General features: G+C 38.0%; 3 protein-coding genes and 1 pseudogene across 3 annotated transcripts; 1 reads left to right on the top strand and 3 right to left on the bottom strand.

Moving 5' to 3' along the window:
• The first annotated feature begins 159 nt into the window (after positions 1-159).
• LOC118041670 (AT-hook motif nuclear-localized protein 11) lies at positions 160-5,242 on the top strand. Its single transcript, XM_035049139.2, has 5 exons — positions 160-1,762; positions 2,824-2,891; positions 3,478-3,609; positions 4,223-4,384; positions 4,763-5,242. The coding sequence occupies exons 1-5, from the start codon at positions 1,348-1,350 to the stop codon at positions 4,994-4,996; spliced, it is 1,011 nt and encodes a 336-aa protein (XP_034905030.1). The 5' UTR covers positions 160-1,347; the 3' UTR covers positions 4,997-5,242.
• Positions 5,243-5,287: 45 nt separating this feature from the next.
• LOC118041671 (uncharacterized) lies at positions 5,288-7,620 on the bottom strand (annotated as a pseudogene).
• Positions 7,621-11,576: 3,956 nt separating this feature from the next.
• LOC118041674 (putative ripening-related protein 1) lies at positions 11,577-13,245 on the bottom strand. Its single transcript, XM_035049142.2, has one exon. It carries the CDS (start codon positions 12,354-12,356, stop codon positions 11,637-11,639), a length of 720 nt encoding a protein of 239 aa, XP_034905033.1. The 5' UTR covers positions 12,357-13,245; the 3' UTR covers positions 11,577-11,636.
• Positions 13,246-13,575: 330 nt separating this feature from the next.
• On the bottom strand, positions 13,576-18,552 carry LOC118041673 (multiple C2 domain and transmembrane region protein 7-like). The gene is made up of 2 exons (XM_035049140.2): positions 18,271-18,552; positions 13,576-16,848 (listed from the first exon to the last, which is right to left on the bottom strand). The coding sequence occupies exon 2, from the start codon at positions 16,761-16,763 to the stop codon at positions 13,737-13,739; it is 3,027 nt and encodes a 1,008-aa protein (XP_034905031.1). The 5' UTR covers positions 16,764-16,848; positions 18,271-18,552; the 3' UTR covers positions 13,576-13,736.
• Between the last annotated feature and the right edge of the window lie 302 nt (positions 18,553-18,854).

The following is an 18,854-nucleotide window of genomic DNA, read 5'->3' as shown; positions in this document are numbered from 1 at the left end:
ATATATATATAAGAAAAAACAAAAGAAAAGGGGGGAGTGGTGCCTCACGCTCCAATGGCTGCGGATTGGAAAGGAATTTCTGGCACACCAGTTGCTAGTGCTACACATGCACAGCCAGAAGTCTTCATAATTTTGAAAGATAGAAGATATTCAGTATTATCCAAGAATAACCATTTTTTCTGTTCAAAGTTTTTGTTTGTTTCTCCAACTCTATTAAAACCAAGAAAGCAAATCATCATCACTCAACGAGAGAGAGAGAGAGAGATACAGAGATGATAAAGCTTTTTTTGGATAAAGCTTTTTTATTTATTAGAACTTAGAACAGAGAGAGAGAGAGAGAGAGGTCTGCCATAGAAATGTGCGTTCTGATAAGGACTTGTGTTAAAGAGAGCTAGGAATAATTACTTCTTCCTTCACACACTCATTCTGATGCCCTTTCTTTCTTTGTGTACATTTATCAATCCTGAACAAAAACTGCTCGAACTTTAATGTCTCTCCTCGTATGTTTTTTTTTTCAAAACTTTCCACTACAGAGCTGAAAAGTGTTCGACTTTTAACACCGTTCATTATTTTGAGTTATTGTTTTTGTCCTTGTTAGTTTAAAACTTCTTGGTCTGGGAGAGAAAAAGGGTTGTCTTTACATTTTAAAATTCTGGGCTTTGAGTCGTTTAGACAGTGGCATTGACTTGAGGCAAATCTTTTGTTGGTTTTGGGGTTTGGCTTCATCTTTAAGGTTTTTTTGAGTAATGGTTTGGTGAGATTGTGGACCTTTTTATCTTCAAAATGAAGGGTTTTTTTTTTTAATATATATTTTCTATGTTGTTTCTTGTTTGGTTTGGTAAGCTGTAAAAATTAGCTAGCATTTTTGTCTTATCTTTTAAGTTCCTAGATTCTCAGATTTCAATTTCTTTTCCTTCCCCTTCTTGTTGCTTAAGATTCTTAGGTTTTACATTTATTTAGCCTTTTTTAATTATTTAATTTTGCTGTTTACAATCTCTTCCTTTTTTAAGTTTCTTTAAACCTTGGAGTTCTTTGCTTTGCTTTTTTCTGCATTTCTAGCTTGTTAGATTCTCATCTCTTGAGAAAATGTTGCTTTTGTAGTTTTGCCCAGCTTGACTTGAAGTCCTTTTTTTTTTTTAGAATGTGAGCTGTATGATCCAGTACTCTCTATAGCACTTGTCCCCATCATTTGCCTCGAAGGCATACCGTGTAGAAAAGTTCCCTTCTTCGCTGTTCATGCTAAGGTTTCTCACTAAAATTCAAAGAAGATAGGAGAAATCTATTTTTGCAAATAATTGAAAATCAGGTTCAATTTTCTCGGGAGCGAGACTAGCAAGTAGTACATGCATGGATCGAAGGGATGCTATGGCGATTTCGGGCTCTGCCTCATTTTATATGCACAGAGGGATAACTAGTTCTGGTAGTATGAATGTTTCATCTAACATAAATACTTTATCTAACACAAATGTAGCATTTCAACCAAATATTGGAGCCAATACCATGGGATCGACATTACCAATGGAGCACCAAGTAGCAATTTCACCCCATGGAGTCAATGTCGGTGTGCCATCTACAATGCCACCCTCCGGTGAACCTGTAAAAAGAAAAAGGGGAAGGCCCCGGAAATATGGTCCTGATGGGGCTGTATCATTGGCACTGTCTTCCTCATTGTCTACTCATCCAGGGACAATAACCTCATCCCAGAAGCGAGGTAGAGGGCGGCCACCAGGGACTGGGAGGAAGCAACAATTAGCTTCCCTTGGTAAGATTTCTTTGTAAAAGTTGCTCTTTGTGTTTCGTTTAGATGGACTTAGTTGAATTGATGCTGGATTTTCCTGAAAAGGTTATTGCCTTGTGTAAGGCATTGTGTCGACATGCTTTAGGTGAAATATTACCGCTTTGTGCAAGGGATCATGTTGCGTGCTTTAATTAAAAAAAATTCAAGCATCATAATGCATCTTCTGTACTGTGAGTGTTCTTTTTAATCTAAAATAGTTGACCAAATTGCTTGTCATTCATCCGAGATGAATCATAGGTTCTTACTTAAGGAGAAGATTCTGTCATTACAATTCAAACATGCCAGGAAGTGCACAAAATCTTGAATGCTTCTCTTTCATGCACTTAGAGGTGAAATTGCACGAGTAGAATTTAAAAACTGTTAGATGCATCCAGTGACATTCTAACCTAGATCAAGTAGGGATAAACAGAGCCAAAAATAGGTTAATTTAATTTAAAATGATGGGCTATTAAATTAGTATTCAGAAACAAAAAGAAAAAAGAAAAGAAAGAAAAAGAAATGATTAGTTAGTAATGCAACCTTTAGTCAACTGTAAAGCGCATATTATAAGCAGCTGACACAGGTTAGGTCAATAAACAAGTCTCCAAGTTAACCATTAATATGGATGAAGCTTCAAGGAGAAGCCATAGCAGCAATTGATAAAGCATCCTGGATTGCAAAATTATGTTCTTGATGAAAAACTATGACCTAATTTATAGTGTTCGAAGGTGCTGAAAATTCCACATGCAGCAGCGTTTGCTACATGTGTTTATGTACATATGGCCGCGCGCGCATAACAAAAAATACATGTATCTATATGCTTGTATTTAATTGTTTATGTATCTTTGATATGGGTATCTAGAGGTGTTCAATTCCTGGATAATTTCAAAATCCTTTCATACGTTAACTGTCTAAGAGTGATCCTATTAAAATGAGACCCAAGTATTGGTGGATTTATCTGAGATCTATACTTTGAACTTAAGTTTGTTTTTTCTGCTCTTGTCCTTGTGGTATTTGAATGATGCAAACTGTAATTGTTTTGCTAGGTGAGTGGCTGTCTGGTTCGGCTGGGATGGGTTTTACTCCACATATCATCACTATTGCAGTAGGAGAAGTATGCTGTTTCTTATTTAATAATCTGTTTTTTTTTTTTTTTTTTGTCTACCCTGTAACATTTATTTGAAAAGGGCCAAAAGCTATAGCAACACGCTGTTCCCTCTATAATTATTCTGGTCAACCTATGATGCGGCTGAATGGAGCAGGGTTGATGCAACATATTAACTCGTGTTATAAAATATTTACTAGCAAATAGGACGCACCAAGTACTCTGATGATACTAAGAATTTAAGAAGGATGAAGCAGGAGTATGCAGATGACATTGGTGTGCAACAAAATTCAGATGAAAAAGAAATAAAAAGGATCTACTCTTGGCTGGTCTGATATCATTTGATCGTTCTCTGATGACTATCATCTATTTCATCCATTCTTTCTCTGATGGCTATTGTCTATATCATTTAGTCTTTATCTGGTGCAACATAGTGTACGCAACCAAGAACAATCTCTACATGGAAAAAAGAAAACAATAACGCCTGATTTGTTGTTTATCTTACCCCAGCATGCTTGCTTCATCAGTGTCCTTTGATATTTTGGTTCTATTGGCATTTGTTTCTTTCCTATTGAAATGCAAACTTCTTCTGCAGGACATTGCAACAAAAATAATGTCATTCTCACAGCAGGGTCCAAGAGCTGTATGCATCTTGTCAGCAAATGGTGCTGTTTCTACCGTGACTCTACGTCAGCCATCAACCTCTGGAGGCACTGTCACATATGAGGTCTGATTTCTTAATCTTTAGATGTGCGAGCTTTATACCTCAAGGTCGAGCTTCAAGAATATACTCACATCCATAGAAGCATGTGACTAAAGGTGTTATCCTAATTGACACTTGTTGTTTTACCCAAGCATATGCCTCGGGCATTATGGATCCTCTCTTCTCAATGACTGATACAAGGAGTTGTTTGAATTTAGGAAAGGTTAATCTGACTTATTTGATTTGGACGAACTCGCCATGTGAAAAGTGGTTTTGCGTCTAGAACTTGTTAAATGCTCACTCTGCACAAGTCTTTGTTGGTTGTTGAGGGGAATTAGACTCTATGATAGCTCGATACTTTTTTTTTTTTGGCTAGTGAATTTTTGAGACCATTCTGGCATTAAGTGATCAATGTATCATTCCCCACCCTCCAAATCCACCATATACAGACAGGGACATAGATTGACATGAACGCTTGTTTGTTTTTATAATAAAACTCTCATCTTGTAACTACTCAACTAGATGTGCAGAACTGTCACCCTTATTTTAGGCCTTTGCTTTGAGATATCTGGTTGTTCTCTTTCTCTATCTTTTGCGGATCTTATCAGCTGAATCCCTTTTTTGTGTGTTTCTATAGGGACGCTTTGAGATTTTATGCTTGTCAGGCTCTTACCTGCTCACCAATGATGGTGGCTCTCACAATCGATCTGGTGGTTTGAGTGTCTCCCTTGCTAGTCCTGATGGTCGTGTTATTGGTGGTGGAGTTGGTGGAGTGCTTATTGCAGCAAGCCCTGTTCAGGTAGCATTTTGCTTTGTTCTGGCTCTCTAGTATTCGTGCTTTGCACTCAAAACTGCAATCCTTAAATTGCTCATAAAACTTCTCGATGGTGAGATATTGAATGGATTTAGTGCCATTTTGATATAAACGTGAAAGTTTTATCAACAGGCATTCAATAATCGTACAGAAGTAGATCTACTTTGTTAATAAAGTTTCAGTTCAAATTAATTTCATTGTCCATGATAGAACAAGGCAGGGAATGTTTCTCCTTGATTGTCTGTTGCAAATTAGCCCTTTGCTTTGTGCTTGATAGTTAGGCATTATGTTCATGCCATGAGTCCATGATAAAATCAGGCATGATTTATGTCAAAATGCTTTACTTATTTGATGTGATTCCAGGTGATAGTCGGGAGTTTCTTGTGGGGTGGTGGTTCAAAGACAAAGAACAAGAAAGTGGAAGGTCCAGAAGGAGCCAGAGACTCAGACCATCAGACAGTTGAGAATCCAGTAACTCCAACTAGTGTTCAACCAAGTCAAAATCTTACTCCAACCTCCTCAATGGGCATCTGGCCTGGTTCACGGCAAGTGGATATGCGTAGCGCCCATGTTGACATTGATCTGATGCGTGGATAAAGATTCTGTTGATTATTCTGTGAGCAATGTATATAATTTGCTGTTTCAGCACAGCTTGAATATAATCTTCTGAAGTCCAATGATGAAGATTGAGGACATCTGATTCTGCACTTGACATTTCTCGCTTCATTTACTTATGATTGACCATGGGTCGAACTCATCAAATGTAGCTTAATGACATTGTAGTTCCACGTTTTAGTGTTGTTTCAACTTATCTGTTTTTCTGGAGGTAAAAGCTTTTTTCTATCCTACAGGGCACTTAGTCTTAGTGATTCTTCATATCTTGGTAACGTCACTCTTTCTGTTGTTATTGGGCAAGCATGTCATTGTCCTGTACAAATCAGCAGATTGCTTTTTTATCCTTCCCTCCATTTTTCCACAGAAATAGAAATGCTGCTTTGTTCTGGTTATAATCTTTCAGTTCTTTCGCTTCATGTGATTTATTGGCCGTGGTCATAGAGAGACACAAGTGACATAACCTTCGAATTTCTTCTTTTGCCTTCCCTTTTTCTTCGTTGACAAGGATGAGAGCAAGAGCAGGAAAAAACAAGTGCTTATAGGCAACCAACGAGCAAATAGGCACAAAACAAACAACGATAAAGAAATTGAAGTTGAAAATGTTAGCGATTCTTAAGCTTCTCCCAGTTTCCATGCAAATATCTCTTCTTATTCATAGAATTTCAATCAACTATCGTTGAACACATTATTTGTTACCTTGAAAATTTCCTGTTAATTGACCCACAAGAAAAACAATCGTGCATGATTTTGTAAAGCCAAAAGACATTGTTAAAAAATTAAAACCTGTGGCGCGAATCAAGCATAAGACCAGGTAATATCTAAACCACCCCAGTCATCACTAGGCACACAGCAAGGCTACCCAGACAGCCTTTGAAGCATCAACAATGTTGTTATCACATGGAGGTTAATAATCATGGGCTTCATCGCAACCTCTCATGGAGTCACACTCATCCACCACCATGGCCTTCTTTTTGCGTCCATTACCGCTAATGGTGATGTTGTTGAAACCTGAAACACCTACCTTTCTTGTGAAACCAACCGGTCGAGAGTGCCACGATTGGTATGTCATCAGAAAGGAATTTTTTGTCACATTCAGATGGACATCCGCCATCTCCATTCTTCTCGAAGCTGTTGAGAGTGAGATATGCCTTGGTATGATGAGTGACTGCTGGTGAACAATTGAAGGTTGAGTAAAGCTCGCCTTCAGCGCAGCAAACAGAGTCGTTCTCTTTGTTGCATTTTTTTGGAGGTGGTTTTTTGCCTCTAATTTTTCCACTAGGCTTGCAAGCCTTGGTTTCAATCTCCCAGAAAGAATTTGTAAAAAAGAGCACGAGTAACATAATTATGTAGAGTGCCAAGCTGAAATTCTTCATTTTGTCCTCAATCTTTGGCACTTGATGCATAAAGCGAATGATGGAGGCTATATATAGAGATTGCCTTCAGTGATAAACAATATGCAGAAGTAATAGACTTCGACAATGAGCTTCGTAATAAACAATCCATGGCTGGCATAATGGATTTCTCCTTTTTAAATTACTGGTGACAGGGCCGTTCTTACAAGGTGACTAAAAACAGATTGACAACATAGCAATGGCTCGACAAGTAATGTTTGTATAACATGTACTCGAGCAGAAACAACGATGCCACCAATGTAATCTTCTTTATTAATTAATAATAGGAAAAAAGTATCCAAGTGAACCTGTAAGTCGTTTGATTCTTGTAATGATCGCATCACGTCAACATGTCCATGTACTAGGTAGCTTTATCAAGTAGATTCCAATGCTGAATATTCTGGGGTTGTGTAAGAACAGAGTTGTAGATATGAAATAAAAGGGTAGCATCTTGGTTTAATCACTGCTGAGAAATGCTAAACATTACTGCTAACAAGATTTATACCTTCAATATTGTAGTGAATAGATATGATATTAATTAGCATGATTCACTACACAAAATCTGCAAGGCTACAAACTTCCATGTACTTAAACAACAATAACACTGGGGATGATATTTTTGTTCGTAGGAAAATGATATGAAAACTAAGCATGATCAGTCCATGTAATTTCAAGCCAACCCCAATTATCTTCCGGCACGCCCAAAGCTTTCCACACCGCCTTTGAAGCATCAACAATGTTGTTATCACATGGCGGCTGATAATCATGGACTTCATCGCATCCCATAGTCGAGTCACACTCGTCGACAACCATGGCCGCAACACTGCGTCCGTTCGCTGTTCTGGTGATGTTGTTATGGCACCTACTCTTATGATTAAACCATCCGGTTGATAATGCAACAACTGGTGTATCATCAGAATGGTACTGCTTGTCACATTCTGATGGACCACCACCATCACCACCTGCCTCAAAACTGTTCAGAGTGAGGAAGGCTTTGGTGTGGCTAGTCACCTGTGGTGAACATTTATAAGTTGTGTAGTTCTTGCCGTCTTTACAACAATCTGAATCATTTTCTTGGTTGCATTGGCTGGGAGGTGGCTTCCTGCCCCTAATTTGGCCACTTGGACGGCATTGCTGAGCTTCAATGTCTCAAGAGCATGTTAAAAGGAGAACGATTAGGAGAAGAACAGAATTCTTCATGCTGAAAACCTCCATTCTCCTCAACTAATTCTGCCTGGCCCCTATTAGTTGCTTTGCTTATTGTGTTAGACGTGGGATAGGATTTCCCCGTCAGTATTTATAACAATGACCTGATCCCATTATTGTCAGAAAATTATAGAATGACCAGGCACGTCTCCTTTTTTGAAAGGAAAACAATTGCAGAAATTTTATTGACTTCTAAATTTTGTAAGCCTTTGATGCGGTCGAACCTGATAATATTAGGATCAAAGTGCAAAGAAGGATTACAGCTCTTTCGATAGTTCTAGGTCTAAAACCGACCCTTACAAGGAAGAAAAATTAGAATCTCTAAATTGATAGGAGAAATAAAAAATAAAATATGAAATTAAGGTTGAAAATCTCAAATTAAAACAAAGAAATAATAAAACTTAATCAAACAGTATCTTCAGAGCCATTTTTAAAGGCATTCTCCTTGTGAGCCCACAGTATAGCAAGCCCACTACAGAACAAGGTCTATAGAATTTTTAATGGACAAAAGTTATGGATTTTTTTTTCGGATAGGTCATTTAGCATGATCAAACCTCTTCTTGAACTTAGATTTTCTTATTATTTTCCATAAATTTATTTGTTAAACTCTTTATGTGGTATTACAATAAACCTCTGACCGTCCAAAATACCTTTGACACCGGTCTCTCTAGATTTATGATAACTCGTTCTTAGTTTTGATCATCTATTAAGCATAGGGATAAATGCTTCAAGTTGAAAACATCAACAGTTTCAAATAATTAGAAAGATGAGCTTTATAAGCATTGTGATTAATCTTCTACAACACCTCACAAACGACAATCTTCCTTTTCTAAGTGATAAAGTTGTAAGAACTTCATCTTGGATTTGAGATTTTCGTGGTTGCTTCTAGACAAAGGTGACTGAGCTTGACCATTCCTCACTTTCCTAAAAAAACATTTCATCTATCCAAATAGAGGACCCTTTGATGCGTTAACTTAGCAGAGTATATATTTGAATATTGTTTGTGGTTGTTGTTTGTATTATGTGATTTTATTGCGTGTCGCTTAGTGATTTAAGCTATTTATATAGCTTTATCACATGAAATTATATAATATAACATGGAGTTACTACAAGGAATATATAATATAGCATGGAGTTATCAAGAAGAATAATTATTTTTATGGTGCAGGTTACCTATGAAATGAGTTGTTGATTATTGCATCTTATTATGCCATTGCTGAGATATGTAGGTGCCTACAGCAATAATTCGTGTGCCTGCACATGTCGACTAAAAATAGTGAGTGTTTACTTAGTGTCACTTGTTAAATAATTATATAAATTATATTCTTGTATTTAATTTAAAAGTTTAAACTACTACATTGAGATAATTTTTTGATATGATATTAGAGTCTTGATGATTAAACCGTCACAAGTTTGAATCTCACCATTCCTATTTATTTAATAAAAAAAAATTAAATTCAAGGTAATATGAGTTTGTGCAAGTTTTAAGTTCAAAAAGCTTTCACTTGAGAGGGATACTATTAAAAAATAATATAAATCATATCCTGAAATATCACATAACAACTTTTGTTATTAAATTAAAATAATTCTTTAACATCATTAAACTTGTTGTTATACACTTTGATCATGTTATGTCACCAACAACGGCTATAACAAATACCAAAACGATGATAATATCAATAAAGAAAAAGGCATTTCTTGTGGTTTACAAACAACTATTCATGTATCGGTGTGTCAAAGAAGGCATGCATGTGCTCCAAGCTAGACTTCTCCAGCTTCATGATATTTTTAAATCAATATTGAACCAATTTTGTATTTTTTTTTCAGTTTAATTTTATATTTTATATTATTTTTTTGTTTAACTTAGAGAAGCATACTACAATAAAATAATTTTTTTAGTAATAAAATACGAATCCATCCAATTCTATCTTGCTTTATACTTGGTGTCCTCCTGTGTTATTTTCCTTCTACGTTGTAATGGCGCGTCGAGCCATTGTGCCAAATGGGTTTTCCAACAAAATCAGAATGAAGGCGCAAGAATTAAGTGTGGCAGCATACAACGTCCGCCCGACGGGCCAAAAAAGGGCACCATCAGAATAATTGTCATGGCATTATATTGTAAAGATTCCCCGTTCTAATTTCAATTATTCAGTCAATTTATTCTTGTGTGGATGTTTTAGTGATCTTTACTGATTAAACTCTCAAGGGTTTTTATTTATTTATTTACGTGGATGTCCGGATCAATTTACGCACATCATGACTAATCTTACGGCCCACTGAACATCCTGGAAACCCAGTGAGCATGTAAAGCACCGCGAGGTGACAGGCATACACAATAAAATTTGAACCCGGATTAAAAAAAAAAAAAAAAAAAAAAAAAAAACTTCCATCACTAGGCCAATAGCTCAAGTGCACTCTCAAGGGTATTTTTTTTTATTATTATTTACGTGAGTGTCCGGGCCAGTTTGCGCGCACCGCGACTAATCCCACGACTCACTGAACATCCTACAAACTCAATGAACATATAAGACACCACGGGGGTGACAGGCGTACACGCTGAGGCTTGAACCTAGAATGCAGAGGTAAGGAAACCCTTGCCACCGCTGGGCTACAAGCCTTGGTGTACTCTCAATGGTATTTTAATATTGTAGTAACGTGCGTCAGGCCCCCGACCACTATCATGGTAAATTATTATATGCGTAGCTAACATTTTCCAAAAAGTGTCCATGCCCTCTCGGCATTATGACCACTAATTTGTCTGCTAGTTGTCGCCAATGGCAACACATTAGCGATAAAAATATTCAATATATGCTAAGCTTTAAATTCATATTTATCTAGTTGTACTTATTATATAATCAACATACATATTTATCTATATTAAATACATATTAAAAATTACCTGACTCGTCTAGAAAACAAAAGCAAAAGACAATAAATGTAGAAACGAAGACTGTTGAAGATCGTTAGAAAGAACATCAACAAAACCTATATACCGACTCAATCCAAGATCTCTTATTGAATGGATATGGAAAACACTAAAACAAAACTCGAAGAAAAACAACATAAAAGATTTAAAACTCCAAGCTTAAGAGGTCAAAACATAAATACAAGGTCAAATTATTTTACTCGATCAATCCCAAACATAACATAAACTAATCGAACCTAACAGGCCCGAAAAGAACTTTATTGCTGGGTCAACCAGAATGATCAAGTGATCAACCGTTATCATAGGCCAACCGATCTACCAGTAGTAACAAGCAAACCAATCAACTAATTCAAACAAATCAGTTGACCGGTTGAATGGGATTCCTAGAGTAGGAATCTGTAAGTCTTCAAAATTGCATATCCCTAAAATAAACCTTTTGTTCTTCAACAAACCTTCAATTAAAACATTAAACTAGTTCATTTCAGTCCAACTAACATTGTAACATATAATTTAAACTCTTAAATCATTATATCATCAAAATCATAACAAAATTATAATCTCTTCTCTAATCCTTGCATAATCAAACCATAATAAAAAAATAAGATAAGAGGAAAATCACTTGTTCTTCAACCTTTCTTGAACCAAAACTCAAGCAAAAACCGAAAACCTTGGTGTAAAAACGGTGCAAGTCACCTTTCTCATTGGATTTCGACTGAGATCTCACTGACTTACGTGTGTATTTTGTTAGCGGGATAATAATGCGCGGCTTGTTACTTCAATGAAAATTTCTGTAGTCAATTGATCTGCCTGAAAGCATGATATCTTGTAAGCATGGAAGTTTCCACAAACTTTCTCATGTCCTCCCCACTCTGTCTCGTGAGGGGAAGATAGCTGATCTGTTTGAGAATTCAGAGGCTGTCACTTTGGAATTATTGTCAGTTGTCACAGTGTTAAATGCTTGTATAATCAGTTGTCTGGTCAAGCTAACAGTTCTTGCTGAAGACATCATTTCTTCTATTCAAATAAAAACAGAGTCACGTTTTCAGAATTAGGATTTTATGGATAAAGATAACATAATATTACAACCCTTTTTCTAGCTTTAACACACAATGTAGCGGTTACATAGTATAGGGTGTGCATCAACCAGATGCCACAAAAAAAATGAGAGAGCCACCGGTATCGGATCAGCATCAGACCAGTAAATATCCATTTCACCCCAGTCGCTTTCATGAACTCCCAATGCTGTCCAAACAGCTTTCGAAGCATCCACAATGTTGTTAGGACAAGGAGGCTGATAATCATGGTCAGAATCACATCCCATTGTAGAGTCGCATTCATCAACTACCTTGGCCTTAACACTCGTTCCATTACCATGGATATTTATGTAGGTTAAGCATCTATTCCCGTTGCCATACCATCCAGTTGAAAGCGCCACCACAGGTGTGTCATCGGAGTGGTATTGATTGTCACACTCCGATGGTGCACCTCCATCCCCACCCTTCTGAAAGCTGTTCAGGGTAAGGGTTGCTTTTGTGCTGCTGGACGCCGGCGGTGAACATATGTAGGTTGTGTGGTACTTGCCGTTTTTGCAACAGTCCGAATCATTCTCTTGGTTACATTGGTCCGGAGGAGGATTCGTTCCCATGATTTGGCCGCTTGGATGGCATTGCTGAGCTTCAATGTGTAAAGTATAGGTTAAGACGAGAATGGCTAGGAGAAAAACAGAGTTTTTCATGCTAAAAGCCTTCATTCTCTCACTCTTCTGTAGATCTGTTATTGCCTTAAATGAGTTTGCTGGACAGGATATCCTAGCCTGCATTTATAGCAATGACCTTATGAAATCTACCACGTTACTCCTGAAATATTACAAAATGACCAGCTATACTGTTTTCCCTTCTGAGTTTTCTTCGAAACTTGGTTTTGTTAATAAAAACAATATAAAGGCATCAGAATTGTGGAAGCACGCGGCGTCTGCCTCGGGATACTATCAACACGATTGTCCTGTCCTGATACAGTGTGAACTAATATTCCACTTTCAACTAATTACTCCCTTTAATGTGTTTATTATATATGACTGTTGTCTTCATCTTTTTTGATAAACTGCTGAAAGGCATCGTTTTCGATATGTGTTTATTATATATGACTGTTGTCCTGATATAGTGTGCCACATTTGAGTGATTCCAGGTTTGAGAAAATGCTGCCTTGTCCTAAAAGGACTGGATGAGAAAGGGATCAAACTAGCCGCACTGCATGATAATACGAAGTTTCAGAGCACAGCATTTTGGGGGATTGTGATTGAGCACATAATAATTTGATTCTATCAAATGGAACTATACTAAACTAAATGGTGCTGTTGCATTGCTGAAGAGTGGAGAGATGCCTCAAAAGCAGTTTGGATGGCCTTGGGAGTGCCTGAAAGCGACTGGGGTGAGATGGACATATACTGCCTGGTCCAACAGATTGCTTCATGCTTGGTGTTCTGAAATATAGCATCCTATCTGTAAGAAGTTCTCAAAGACTAGAAGAGTAAGGTGACGGATGGTTGCAGCAATGCAGTTTATGAGCCTGTTCTTTTCTTAGCTCTGTTTCAGGTGTATTGGGCGATCAAGGATTTCAAAAGTTTCATACGGGCATTTTTCTTTTTGTAATCTAATCGCCCTTGTTTGCTATTTACTTTCTAGTGAGCACAAGACTTGCCAATGGAGTTATTGGTCCAACAAGAGCTATTTTCTTGACCAGAAATGTGATTGGACAATTTTCTGCGAGAGAAGCCATGTCCTTCACCCATTCCCAAAACAAACCCCTGTTCTAAAGAATGCAGAAACATAACCATAGGCACCATTCTAATGCATATCATAATTTCCTGCAAGGATTAAGCAGATTTTTATGCATTAAGATCAAGAAGTAATTCATAACACCAGTATCACTAACAATGGCACAAAATGATATCATGATTCTGCTCAGAAACCCAGAAGCAACAGTGGCATCTGATGCTGAGTCCGCTCCATTATATACCAAAAGCATAAATACCAGATATCTATGGTTAACTTAATTTACTGTCATGCATAGATTTGTACCGATATCCAGGGAAACAAAACACCAAGTGAAAAACAATCATCCAGAGATTCACAAGCACTACTGAGACCATCCAGATCTGACACCCTTGCAAGGCTTTTGCCTGAACAAACCAATTATAGGTTCACAACATACTATCTGTCCTCGCCGGCAGACGACGGAAGAAATTAATTGGTGCTGATGGAGTCTTGTGACGAAACCTAGGATGCCTCATAAAGTAAAACCCCCCAAGAAGAGCAAGCACCTGAAAAGGTGTTGCATACAACACTATGGCAACCACTAGACAGAAAATCAAGAAGATAGTTGTGGCGCGAGGATCCCTCCAGCTTAGTAGCGCTTGAACCCGCTCTCCTTGGGTAGCCACATCACCCACAACAGTCTGGATCCTCCCAGCCACACTCCTCAGTCGATCATACCTAAAACGAACTATCTCTGGGCTCCGTCTTGATGGAAATGTGTCGAATTCCTCATCAAGCTCATCAGGATTCACTGCATCTGCATGAGAAATTCTTGTGTTCATGTGAGGAGGGTAACGTGGTCGGAAACGATAATTCCAAACCCCTATCAGAAACATGTATAGAAACGCAGTTGGCAAAATCAGTTCTGGAAAATAGAGAAGCATAACAAAGAGGATTTGTACTAGAACTGTAGTGATGGGATTCTTCCACATGCAAACTTCACTGAACCATTTTCCTACAGAAAGTAATCCCGAGAAAACTGACATCAGCCTGAAGAAGTTTGCCTTGCTGCGCCTCATGCTCCAAAGATGCGAGTCTGCATCAGATATGTATTCTATGACTTCTTTCCTAAGAGGAGGTTCAGACCGACCAAGACGAGCTGCTACTACATTGACAGCCTGATGACGTAGCATGTCCTGCTGCATTACAGTCAATGGCCTTACATAGTGCATCTTTGGCAAAAGTGGTCGTGAGTATTGAAACACCATGTTTGTGAATGATGTGTTGGAGAATCTTATGGCTAGATGTAACTCGCCCATCTTCTTGACACCAGAAGGTTGAAGGACTAGCAGCGGGTATGAATGTGTATAAACACGACCAGTTTCAAGGGTAGAGAGTCGAATCCGAACCTTGCCAATTTTTGTGTCTTTATTATCATTGGAACCACCAAGCTGGTTGTTATCGAAAACCCCTACAATGAGAACTGTTGCAGGATCAAAAACCTCCCATGTGTACTGCTCGTTGTATTTTGGGCTGAGGCTGTTGATTATGGTTCGAGTCCGAATCCATTTCTGACCATACTTTGCCACGCAGTATGTATCTGAGGTACCCTTCCCCTCTCTTGTTTTCATTGGGTGGAGCCCTACAGCATTTAAAACCCCAAGCTCCAAAACACCTATTGGTGGCTTCCAAAGCTGCTTTGCTGTTGGTCGAAGATCACTGCTGTAGTGAGTTGACTCGTCAAGCACATGGTACCCTCCATCAAGCACAACTTGCAGATGGAGTCTACTAGAAAACTTATCCTTCTTCACCTGATGCTCATCCATGGCAGCTGACATGGACTTTTCAAGGCCAAACCACCGACTACGAATAAAGTGATCATCAGCGCGCTTCTCAATGGAGTTCAATGGTATAACAACCTTCCCTATGCTCTCATCTTTGTTAGGCCCAGTGCGGTCTTCAACCACAAGGATCAGATGATCATCAAAGGGTTCAGCAGCAACAAACATTAGCTCCTCATTCCACACTGGATTCATTGTCCGACTCTGAGCAATCTTTGTCTTCAAAACCTGGTTACCAATCTGTACCTTAACATAAGCATCTGGAAAACGATTCTTGTCAGATACCACTAGGTCTTGAGCCTCAATCACCTTAACACGGACATACCAGAGTCTTGGAGAATGATATACTTTAGAGCGGATGAGTGTAGAGATTAAGGAAGAATTATCAGGCGAAATTGCATCTGAGTGCCAAGCATCAGGGAATGCCTCATCAGCTTGAGTACCATACCAGACAGCGAGCATCAGTTCCCCTTTTATTTTCTCTCCTTTCTTGTCTTCAAGCCGATACCATTCTGGAGCCAATGGACTATCAGGTGGAACCCTAGTAGGAACCTCATTCCTGTCAAACCTTACAATCCCAACAAAGTCATCCTTAACCAGATCCTTATCCTTGACCATGACTTCCAATACAGATGACTGCAATCTATCACCTGCAAAGGCGAACACCTCATTCCACTCAGGGTTTTTGTTCTTCTCAAAGTGTTTCGTGATTCCTTTATAATTCCCAACTTTTACTTCAACATATGGATCAAGGCTCCCAGTCACATCCATGGTAGGAAGGTCTTGAGCCTTCACAACTCGCACATAAAGGTACTTCATTTGTTCAACAAGATCATAGCTGCTGGAAGGTCTATCTCCACGTATGACTCGCCCTCCGACTACTTGCCCCCCTCCAAGAAAAGGACTAGTCTCTTTAAGTGCGTAATCGACAGGTTGTGCTGATGAGCCTGAGAACATGCGAACAACTCTTGGAGCTTGAGGTTCAGATTTCATCTCGTGAATCCCATAATCCATTGGTGGCTGAGTTGCTGCGGGTGGAACATGCTGCTGTTTCTGTGACTGACTAGGGTTTGGAAGGTGATGAAACGTTTGCCTTGACTCAGATTTGTTGTTAGATAACAGTTTTTGGGCCACATTTGGAATCTGTTGTTCTGAAGCTTGACTTTGGGCAGCACGAGAGTCTGAAAACAGAGAAGATTCCGTAGCAGGGAGTGGGTTTGAGGATCTTATAGAAGGACCATCCGTAACAAATACTTTCAAACCAAGCTCTCCTTTGACACGAGATAAAATGCCTTGTTTTTCAAGTGGGTAGTGCAAAACCACAGCATCCGAGTAGGGTACAAAAGATGTCCCAGTGAGACGAACTTTTCCAAGGATGGATTGGGAGCTGTTCTCTCTGTTATGGTGGTAGACGATGGCCTCGAGACTGAGGTTAGAAAGTTTGTTTGGATCAGAGATGTTGAAGTAGAAGCTTTCATTCCAAACAGGACTGAGATCTTTGTCTTTAATAGAAGTACGAAATTTCTGATGGTCAAAACGAAGCTCAACAAAAGTATTGGCTGAGCCCTGCCCATCTTTGGGCATAAGGTCATGGGCGCCCACTACCTCCACTCCCAGCTTGAGATTATTCATCAGATCTCTATATCAAATTGACAAAGGACTGTGTACGGGGAAATTTAATTTGCTTTTGCAGGAATTGACAGGAAACAACTGATACCTGAAATGAATGAAACAGATAATTACAGTGTAATCAGATAATAATACAAACCAATATAAAGGTGGTCGCAACAACATTGATTTGAATGCTTAACAACCTTCAGGACCCAAAAATAAATGGAAAACAAAGTGCAGAAGACTTCAAATTCATGGTGGTGCCAAATGGTATAAATTAGAAGTGAACAATTGCAAGGGAGAACTCAAAAGTGAAAAGATTCAACAGCTGATTAACCCATATGCAGCCATGTGAAAACAGAAATACAACATGTACCAAACATTTGCAAAATAGCCTAACAGACAACCAATTACCAACTTCAATCTAAACTGATGGTAGACTAATTTATAAACACAGAGTTGTTTCATAAAGGTATTTCAGCAGAGAGTTTTAACCTAGATTTCCACAAAAAATTTCCTGCAGATCCCTGTAAAATTACTTAACAAAAACACCAGCGGTTGTTACCATTTGGTTTGTAAGCTAAATGTAATATTAAGTTCAAATGTCTGATCTTGACTGCTTAAACACCATAAATAAAAATCATTTAATTCATATGAATGACCCTCCCTTCAAGAAATAAAATCTACACACCATAGAAAATTTGTTTCACAATTTCCTTTCCGTTAAGTAACTTAAATTATCAAGAGAGCTAGAAGGAGAACCTTAATAGGCTGAACAAAAAAAACATTCAATTAAACAAGGGAGATTCTCTTGTATAAAGTTTAGAGGCTTTTTAGTTTCTTATAAGAACATACAAATCACAAAGTAAAGAAAAAAAAAGGGAGAACCAAAAGGACCTTCGGCTGTCCAGATTCCATGAGTGATTTAGCAAAAGAATTTTCCTTTTTTCCCACTTGGTCTATTAGCAAAAAGGTGGACCAGAATATATGGAATCATCCCATTTTACTTTTGCAATTTTCTCAGCCACCAAGCAGAGCATAAAAGGAGACATAGCCCAGGAATTATTTTATTTTATTTTATTTATGGAGTATTTACCACTTATCTCGAGTTAACAGAAAATCAACAAAGCTTCGCTTACTACAGCCACTTGAGCTATTACTTGCTTTCTTTTCTTTTCTTCTCGTTCCACGGAAAAAAAACTCAAGCAGAACTTTTTTCTTTCTAGCCAAACAGAGAAACAGACAACCTGATCATTCCAAAAAAAAGGCCCAGAAAACTTCTCAAGACCAGAGTTTTTTGCTTAATCTCTCAAAACTCAAACTTTCTTTGATTCCATCAACGATCAAAGAACCACGACCCGAAAAAAACAAAAGAAGATTCCACACAAACATGAAGCAAGGACAAACGCAAAACATGTCTTACTTAAAACTCATTAAACCCAACAAAAATACGGGTTGCTAAACTCCCCAAACAGCTCAAGAGAAAACAGTAAAGACCCATTAAAAAAAAAGACCAAGGGAAGCATACCTTTTTTCCTTCAAAGCTCGAGAATTAAGTTGAAATTTGAGGAAGTGAAGTGAAGAGGAGAGAAGAAGAGAAGAGAAGTCAGAAAGATTATTGATATACTTGAGAAGTCTAAAAAAAAATGCGTGGTCTTAATAGAGATGTTGCAGAGAGGATTAATAATTTCAATGGTGCTTCGCAGAGAAAGACTCCAAAATAGTCGTCGAAAACGAGTTAAATGCTCGTTTTATTTCATTTCATGGACGAAAAGGAGAGGAAGGGTCTCCTTTCCTTCTTGTTGAGAAAATGAAAACTATTTGGTTTCTTGTGTTCGTTTTCTTGTCCCACGACAGGACAGATTGATACGAAATTAAATTACGAATACCATAATTAAATTCTTTTTTTTTCTTTAAAAAAAAAAAACAAAATTGCTGATAGGGGCCACAGTTCACGGACAAATTGTTAGAATGCAAGACAAAACAAAAAAAATAACGAATTATCATACCTACCGGAAAAAAAAAGAGTTAAATATCATTTTTTTTAAATAACAATTCTAAACCACAACATCAATTAAATGTAATAATTCAAAATTGTTTTTAATTAATGTT

Source organism: Populus alba, chromosome 14, assembly GCF_005239225.2.
Source record: "Populus alba chromosome 14, ASM523922v2, whole genome shotgun sequence".
In the NCBI taxonomy this organism is placed as follows: Eukaryota; Viridiplantae; Streptophyta; class Magnoliopsida; order Malpighiales; family Salicaceae; genus Populus; species Populus alba.
The sequence above is the reverse complement of the archived record's forward strand: the minus strand, read 5'-3'. Positions and strand labels throughout refer to the sequence as shown.